Consider the following 9,638-nt stretch of genomic DNA (forward strand, 5'->3'; position numbering starts at 1 on the left):
GTAGCACAAACAGAAGTGTAAACGACTGTGGACATACTTTCCACTTCAAAGCGTGGAACTGGAAGTTAAAATACTAAGAAGTACGGTATCAGAAGCTCTCTGAGATAATTTATTTTTGTCTTTCCCAGACATGATGAAATTTCTGCTGTTTTGTCCAATGTGCCACTGGGCACCAACTACCTGAGGAGAATGGTCAAAATGATTCATCAGAACTTGCTCCAGGGTTCCCTGATTATTCACTAAATCCACTCAGATCAACACAGTTTTCATGTTGGATGCTGGCTCATTCCTGTACAGCAGTTAGTTTCAGTGCTATGAGAATCTGAGTTAGCAAGTGACTTTGAACTTGTCCAATATTTAAACCACCGAAATGAAGTATCTGTATGGCCTACCACCAAACATCAGTCCTATACCCAAGTATGCTGGGTATATGTAGAAATATCTGTAGAGCTAATGAGAAATTTCAAATGATTTGCTTTAGCTTGTCCCATTTTCCCATATTTCTCCTTTTCCCCAACCGCTCCAGCAAATGCTGGTTGTAGATTTTTTTTTCTTGTTACACTCTGCCACACACAGAAAACTCTAGGTACTATATCCAGCAGAATTAACCTGATATTTTTTCTCTGTTTTGTTTTTATGAAGAGCTGTTATCTGTCTTCCCAGGTTTTCATGACTGGAAGTTACTATCCCTAACTATTCCAGATAATACATCAAATTTGATTATTTCATCTGACTGGAACATCTCTCAGATCACAGAAATTATAATTGTTCAACAGAATTATAATTTACCAAATTTGCAAATGGCATGCACAGTTAGAAGTTACTCTTTAAAGTTACAGATCCATGTTTCTAACTTTGTGGAATTTGGTTCTAATCATTCTTCACATAGATCCTTTCTAATGTTAAAGTGGTATGCTACTTGATGCAATTACATAGGTTAGGCTTCCTAGTTCTCAAAAGGGGTAAGAAGGCTAGATACGTATATCTGTTTTTGCTTCGTGTGTTCAGCAGATGACCTGGTGGGGAGATGTTCAAAAGTGCGGGATCTAGCACATACATTTCTATTGCCAACCATTTTTGCTACTGAATTGCTTGAGGCAGCTATTTCCTTAGGGGAAAAAGACAAAACTGTGGTGACCTTCATGGGACAGAATTTTCTCTGCCTATACATGGACCCAAACAGTGTGTGCTCTCATTTTATCTGCAGTATTGGTACATTTGGTTATAATAGATATAACAAATTCAGCACAACAAATTCTAGCTATCTAACAATGTCTTGAGAGTCTCAAAACAAGCAGCTTTTAGTAGTAGTTCAGTCAAATTGATCATGTTTTGCTTAATTATTTTATAATTAAGTTCCTAAAGAACCTCTTAGTAATTTTAATTAAACTGGTACTACTAGAATTTTTGCTTTACCTTTAACGATGCTTTATGGTATTTTTTTTTAATTTTATCATAAACTCTTGTTTCGTCCAAATACAATCTCCTTTAATGTCCTCAGTGGAATAAAATTATTGGGTGGCAAACCATCCATATGTTTTCTTCCCTTAACTCTTTGTACTGATACTGGTAATAGAGAAATTGGCACAAATTCTAAACATTTCCTGAATGCCATGGAGAAATAAGGGTATAATTTGCCATAAAAATCACTGCCAACTTGTCTGTCCCTAAGGTTTCCATGAATTGCGTGAGCTGTAATGTCCCATGAGCCATAAGGAGAATCAGTGGGTTAGATTGCAGTGTTGGTCTTGTAGCAAATTTTGTCCATAGAGACTGAATTATTTGGTTTCAAAAGTAAGACTCCAGACTGATTAGTTAAAATCATAATGTACCTCTTCATATTATCAGAACTCAAGTAGTTGTGTCATGTGTAAACAGAACCTTTTTCCTGTGGTGTTGAAGCATCTAGTACTTCTCAACTCTCCATTCTGTAGGTGCCTGACAGTTTCTGTATGTCTGTAAAATATAAACTTTTCAAATGTGTTTTCAGAAGTTTAAGCATAGATATATTTTATGATGCTCGTTTTTTTGCAAATTTTCCCTTCTATAGAAGGAAGTTTTGACAAGCTTATTAAACTTTTGTATTGTTATACTTTCCTTCTCTTGTTTATTGTGAAATGCTTCAGAAGTTAGATAGTTAACTTATATCAGATTTCCACCTGAAAATTTACTTAATAGCATGGGAATGAATTTTGTTGTTTCTTGCAAATTATTAGAAGAATATTTTTCTTGTGTATGATTTGTGAATTTGACAGTACAATATTTGTATGTAAACTAGTTGCACTATTTCCTCTGTGTATAGTGTTAATTTCCTCCATTGTCTGTCTGACTTTGAAAAAATAGGAGAAAAAATGCCCACAAACTGGAAGCAGACTCTTCAGATGCAGTATTGGAAACTACTTTTTATGCCTCTTGAACTTATCCATTTAAGTTGATGAATTATTGATATTTTTAACCAGCAGAGGGCAAGCCTGCAATACTTTACAAAGTTCTATGCAGTGAGACAAGAACATCACAGGACTACAAGACTGGGGTGGAATGTGGTCAACTGTCTGATCACAGCTGTCTTCGTAGCCGCTCAGTTTGGAGACCTCAAGGGTAGAGCAGATGCATGCATCTGCAGCAAAGAGAATGCAAGCCCCATAGAAATGAAGCCGCTCTAGTCTTGCATATACTTTTTATTCACAATGTGCATACACATGAACTCCTCCAAGAGTTTTAGGAGTTAAAAGTTCATGGTGTGTTGTCATTCAAAGTGTTAATTCCCACAGTTTTCCTCCAAGGTTTCAGATTTGACTTACAACTCTATGGGCGCATCTACACTAGGAATTAACTTCAAAGTTAGGCACTACTTTGAAATAGCTAGCAGAGAGTCTACACGCATTTTCCTTTACTTCGAAGTAAGCAACTTAGAACTTGAGCACCTACACACACCCTACTTCAAAGTTAAATTTCGAAGTAGGGCACTACTCCATTCCCGGACAAGGAGAAAGGACTTCAAACTTGAGCTCTCTTTCCCATTCCTGGGAATGGAGTAGTGCTCAACTTCTATGTTGCTTATTTCAAAGTTTTACTTCACAGTAAGCAACTTGGAAGTTATTTTTGTTGTGGTGACAGCCTATATGTCACAAGGTCTTAGTAAACTCCATAGTGGTAATATGCCCACTAGAATTAATTTGCAAAGATAAATTCAGTTAGAATCTAATTTCATAATTATATTGCATATGCCCATTGTTCATCAGAGAACGTCATGAGTAATTCATAAGAACGACATAGTAGGTCACATCAAAGGTCTATCTAGCCCAGTATGCTGTCTCTGACAGAGGCCATTGCCAGATGCCCCAGAGGGAGTGAACAGAACAGGTAATCATCAAGTGATCCCTTGTCTGTCACCCATTTCCAGCCTCTGAACGGTATCTGATCATTTACATCATCTAAAACTCTGCTCGTAGGATAGATACAGTGGTTGAAGGTAGGTGTGTTTTGCTGCTCTCCATTCAAGTACATGAGATACTGTGCTGACATAGAATGCCAAGTGATTAACCTACTTGTCTACTAAAGAAAAAATGAAAAGGACACTTGAGTTGGGATTAGATTTAGATCTATCCTCAGAGCTGATCTAGTAAAAATCAGATATAGAATAAAGCCAGGTCTTGCCTGCGCCTCGGTCTAGTTGGGCCCAGTGCTTCTATTACTTGAGAATACAAACTTTTTTTAAAGACCCCCATATGCCATTATACTTGTAAAATAACAGTTTTTCTAAAGTTTAACTTTGTGAAATACTCTAACTTTCCCTGCAACTTCAACCTTCCTTATTTTTACATCATCTTCAGATATGGAAGCTACTAATACTTTCATCGTTTGTTGTCTATATGAAGAAGAACCTTCTCGGGCTCCTGGATTGGAAATGGGATCTGTAAATATGCTTTTCAGTGCTCTCAAAGTTACTTCATTTTAGTTCAGAATGACCTGCTGGGTAACCCGGACTTTGTTACAGTTAATGGCTTGGGCTTCTGCACTTACAGTACACAATGGATTTAATTTTATTCAGATACACTGATAATTCTGGGAAGCACTTTTTCAGCCAGACTTCCAAAGCTGTAGACTCTTTTCTTTACAATTCTTCCAGTGTAGCCAAACAAATATCGTTGTTAGTCTGCATACATAGTTAGTTACCTCTTGTTATGCTTGTACCTTATTTTTTAATCAAATCCATAAAGTCCCCTCTATCAGCAGAACTACTCTATATATGTTACTGTGAAAAACTGAGCTTGCTGCTGTCCTCCATTTCAAACTGGTGTGGCGCTAAACCACTAATTCTCACAATCTGACGTGTTACCTGGGCACAAGCATGCACACCTCAAACTCCTATGCCTTGCACTTCCTGCCCAGAGACCCCTTCACAGTGAAGAAGAGCTGGATGGCAGAGACCTCAGACCATGCTATGTGGGGCAGGACAGGGCAGCTGGCTGGCAGCCCATAGCCACCAACACTGCATGGCCAGCCAGCAGCCTTGGATCCCTGCAATACACTGCTAGGTGGCAGTCCTGGATCCAACAGTGGTGGGTAGTCCAGACCCTGCCAGGCTAGACAGCGGGGAACCTCAATCCCCATTGCATGGGCCAGTAGACTTTGGCGCACAGCTGGGCCACAGCTATGTGCTAATTGGGTCATGAGAACCGTTGCTCTAAACCATATGAAGCTCCCGTCTGCCTGGCTGGGGCTCCAGTACGTGTGAAAAGTAAACTGTTCCTAACCTTTCCAGCCCAGTGAAAGTTGGTATGAGCTGTGGTTCTAGGAGTTGGATTACAGCCGCCAATAATTTCCTGCTCCTTCAGCTTCCTGCTGTGAGATCAGCAAAGTTTAGTAATGAATCCAACATTGCAACACCTCTATTAACCCTTTGGCTTCCTCTTGGCAAGCGATTTCTCAGCAAGGAGAGAAAATCAGCCTTCATATAACTAGTCCCCTTTTTCCTGTCTTCCACTGGCATATCCCTGTTTTCAAACTATAGCTCTCTTTGAAATTTGCAACTTAATTTTGGCAAAAGTTTATATAAAGAGAGTGTTTTTACAGGCTTTATTTAAATTTAGGTGGGAGGTGGGAAGGCAGAGTACATACTGATAGTGATGGGAGAGCCAAGGTGCAATGATCAAAAATGTACTGTGGAAATGTTTTGTTTAATTCTATACACTATATTCTGTGTTGTTTAAGGCTGCTCATTCGGCATCTTTTCTGAACTTGCTTTTTAGTTAGGGATATACCAAATTCTGCTGCCAAATATGAAGTTGCAAATTTGTTCGGCAAAAGAATGAGCCCACTGACATATAATTAGCAGATCAAATAGTACTTTCGTAGTGCTATATAGCTGCAGGTTGCACTTTACAAATGAGTTAAAGGTTTCTGCCCTGATATATTTATGAGATACATTGGTAAAGTGGTATCAAGTAGGGGAGAAGATTGTTCTCTACTTAAGATTCGCTTTGTTTCCTTCTGCCGTGCCCCAACTTTATACCACTGTTGACTTGTGTGGGAGTGGCTCATTCAGGTTTTAAAAGTCAAAATTTAATGTGATTGTTGTTTTGTATATTGAATTACTTAATATATTTAATCCTAGGCTGCCCTCTCCACTGTTTTACTACTGTCAGGTTACAGTGGACAGGCTTTCTACTTTTAAAATCTTCTCTATCCTCTATATGTGGATGGCTGTTGTTGTAACATGTGCATAGGCCTGGTAGTTTGCCAGTACTGAAAGACAGATTAAATAAACATCTTAATGGAAAGAATTAAGACTGTGTAGCTACTTTTAACAATGCTATCCTGATCAGGCAACGTTTTGTTGATATTGTTAGGATGACCTCTTGTCAGCGTCGGTAGTGTTACCATGCCATAACATTTTGTCCTAATAACTTCCGTGTCCTAGCTGATCATTTGCAGATAAATACTAGGACGCCTTAAAAGCTTGGTAATTCTAAGATATGCACCAATGAAATGTAGATACTCCTGTTTAACGGCACGTCTTGTTACTTTCATGAAAATTATTTCCTCTCAATCATGAATAAAGTGGCTATGGCATTTTATCAGATTATCTGAGTTTGAAACTCATCTAATGGGAGGCTCCTTTTAGATGACATGTTATAGATCTTATCGAGTATGCTCAAAGGACGACAACAGGTGGTGTTGAGATTAAAGCAACTAAACTGAGGCAACTTGGAGTGAAATTATTTATGACCCTCTGTGCCAGGACACGATGCCACTCATTCAAATTTGGCCCAGTCATGCCTTCAGGGAAGGGGCTATGCCTTTATTTCACCTGCTTCAGTTTGAGGACAAAGGTGGTGGGGAGTCCCCTTCTTTTCATTGCATCCCTCGCAAGTTTAGACAATGGCTTTTTGTTCTCTCTCATCCCCCACCTCTAGCACCTATGACTATTTAATGTTCCCATATTAGCAGTCTATGCAGCGACTACATATCTTGCCTACTTTCCATTGTTTGTGTTGGTAATAAGCCATTAATTCTTTGGGTAATGTCTAAGAATGCTTCCTTTCAGGTTCACGTGCATCCCATGTACCTTCCATCAGAGATTTTCATTAGCAGTGGCCATCTGACCTTCACATACACTGCTGATCCTTGTGCCCTGCACCAAGGGCATACAATGTTGCACAGCTGGACTGCCCCCTACTTCTTCTCAATCACCTTGGCCTAAGATGGAGCTTAACATGTCCACATTGTGTGCATTGTGGCTGCTTGCTGAGATAAACTAAATAAGAACAAGTTTAGTTTAGCTGGTTGTTTAGTAGTAATTACTGTTTGAGAAGTTTCATTTCCTGTGGGAAAATCCTTCCACTGAGGTACACATCCAGTTTGACAGGGTTCAATGCGTGTTTCTTGTATAGAGAACTGGGAAGTCAGGCAGCAACTGTTAATAATGGAGAGCTCCCTTTGTTCCACTGTGAAGCCAGATCAGAACCCCCTGCACATCAGTCTCCTGAGGTTTCTAGCACTCCTTCAGTCTCAGTGCCTCACTCACCTAGAAATGGGCAAGTTTCGGGGACTTCATCTAAAGATCCTGAAAGAGGAGCTCCCCTCTTAAGGAATCCACCTCAAAAAGACCTCACTTTCCAAACAGGGCAACAACTTCTGCAGCTTCATCTTTGAGGCTCAGTGTCAGAAGCGTAGGGCTAACCAAGTACCAGTGAGTCAGGAAAATCCAGTACTACTACTAAGATGAAGCATGGGTCTAAAAAGGCACCAGTAGAAAGTACCATCTATTGGAAAAAGAGTAAACATAGATGATTGGTAGCATTAGATTTACCCCCTCTTTTGGGTAAAGTTCTTTTAGTAGTGTGAAAGACTGAGCCTTCATCTGGGTCAATGCTGTCTGCGAAGTACTCCAGAGCTGTCTGTATCTTCCTCTAAGCTGACGGACTTCTAGGTACTTTATCTGACTGCTGAACCAGTGTCTCCATTTGGAGGTACTGAGCATCTTTCTGTACCAGGAATGACTTGGTCTCCAGACTTTTATGCATCCCCAGTCTTGGTGCCTCCCTTTTTAGTCAGAGCTCCCCTGGTTAAAGGAAGAAGAGGATAATGATGGAAACTTGCATTCAGTATCGCTGATATCTGTCTGGGGTTCTGCATAACTTTGTAGGACCCCTTTTCTTGGAGAAAGTGTGAAGATGCGTGGGAATCTCATTAGTCTTGGTGGGAGCAACCCTAGATGCCACCCCCTATCCTTTATGGCTTCACTTATTACATTAGGATCCCTGGACAGCCTATGCCAACAGCCCCAGTGGGGGAAGTGGGGAGAAAGGAGGCAGGGAGAACCAAACTTTAAGGCTTTCCATAAGCCAGATTAACTCTTCTGCAGTCTTGTAGTTAGCAGATTTTGAGCCCCATAATCAGCTCTGGGGTTCAGTGGGGGGAGGGGCTGCCAGAATAGAATAGGAGTGGGATGAGTGGACCTGGGGTGGGGGGAAATATGGGAAGGAGGAGAGGTGCAGGAGCAGACTGGGCTGGGGGATCTGGATGAGAAGGAAGGGATGCAGTAGTGAACTAGGCTCTGGGAAGGAGAAGCAGGAATGAGTGCAGCAGCAGATTGGAGTGGGAGGGGGTTTCTGGGCAGGGAGGAGGTCTGAGCAAGAGGGGTGCAGTCCTGGCCTCGTGTGGAGAGATTTCACATGTGGACTGGGAGTGGGGTGCAGGAGCATGTGTGGTCCAGGGTCTGGGTGGGAGGAGAGTGCAGGAGCAAGGGAGGTATGGGAGCAGTCTGGGGTGGGGTCTGAACAAGAGGGTGCTGGACTGGAGCAGGGCTTGGGAGGGTTGGGGGGGACTGGGCAAGGGGGGGTGCAGAAGCAGGCAGGCAGTTGGGAGAGCTGAGTGTTGTGGGGCATGGGAGGGGAATGGGGTGCGAGGGGGATAATTACCTGACTGCTCTCCCTGCTGCTCCTAGGTACCACCCTCTACGGCTCCCTTTGACCAAAAACCAGCAGGGGCAAGGGGGAGTGTTGGCCTGCAGGGGGTCGAGGCTACTCTTTTCATAACAAAAATCAAAAGGTTTATTTATAAAAAGTGAGAATTAAAGTTGGTTGAAAGAATCAGACGCCATAATTACAAGGGTCTTGGATCAGGCTTAAAGCAGTGCTGGCATAAACATTTGTAATTCAAAGGTGATAGTTTTCAAATTATTTGAAAGATCCTCAGTCCTCTGGTTCACCTACTTCCATTATTATAAGTTCCTAGTCCAAAGGTCTGAATAGAAAAGAGGCAAAATCGAGATGTTTCTGTGGCCTTTTCTAGCTCCTGCTAGGTGGAGGGAAGCCTGTTCCAAACACAGTCCTCAGTCATAAGCAGTGGGGAGAGGAAGATGTACCTCCCCTAAGAGCTAGGTATGGACACACACACTCTGTCCTCAGGCCCCCATTTCAGCTGTGCTGCCGGGCTCCTGTGACTGGGCCTCTCCACTTGCTTTCCTGGGGCTTGGGAGACTGCAGCAACACAGCCATGCACACTCTCCTCTGGCACTGGGATGGCTGGCTGCTGAGTCCATGCCACCCAGTGCTGGGGCTGCCTACCCTATGCTCGGGGATGCATTAGGACTGGGAGGGCTAGGTGCTGCTCATCCTCCACTAGGGGGTGGGGTGATGCTGCTCACCTTGCGCGCAGGAGCAGCCAGCCACCTGCACAACATTCTGGGTTTGCGGTCGGGGTGGCTCTGTTGGCAGAACAGGAGCAGGGCTGGCCAGGGACTAGTCATCCCCAGCCACAATTCATGCACTCCCCATGGCCTCAGTCCAGTTTGTGGAAAAATACAGGCAACAAGATGGAGTCTGGGGTCACATGGGCCAGTCACACGTCCATGCATGCTTTGCTTAATCAGAGCAGATGCCATCACAACTACTTTAGTTAGAAGGTTCCTAGGAGAATTTATTAAGTGTAGATAGGCGTCTTCTATGGTTCACTGTGCGCTACATGTTCTCTGAGGGGCCATTCAACTTGAATAGCTCCTTCACAATGTGCTGGCTCAATGCCTCTTTGCTGTTACCACAGGAGCACACCTTTGAATTATAAATACATAGTTAATGCAATTTCCAGCACAAAAATGATACATGCATATGAATACCATAATCACATTCAGC

General features: G+C 42.3%; 1 protein-coding gene across 1 annotated transcript in view; it reads left to right on the forward strand.

The window, feature by feature from the left end:
- KNL1 (kinetochore scaffold 1) overlaps positions 1 to 2,270 on the forward strand; it is a 44,274-nt gene extending 42,004 nt beyond the window's left edge. The window contains exon 27 of the mRNA XM_074998850.1: positions 129 to 2,270. Within this exon, the coding sequence (XP_074854951.1) occupies positions 129 to 243 (115 nt within the window). The 3' untranslated portion in view covers positions 244 to 2,270. The remainder of the gene's footprint in view (positions 1 to 128) is intronic.
- The last annotated feature ends 7,368 nt before the right edge of the window (positions 2,271 to 9,638 follow it).

Source organism: Carettochelys insculpta, chromosome 6 (genome assembly GCF_033958435.1).
Source record: "Carettochelys insculpta isolate YL-2023 chromosome 6, ASM3395843v1, whole genome shotgun sequence".
Classification (NCBI taxonomy): domain Eukaryota; kingdom Metazoa; phylum Chordata; order Testudines; family Carettochelyidae; genus Carettochelys; species Carettochelys insculpta.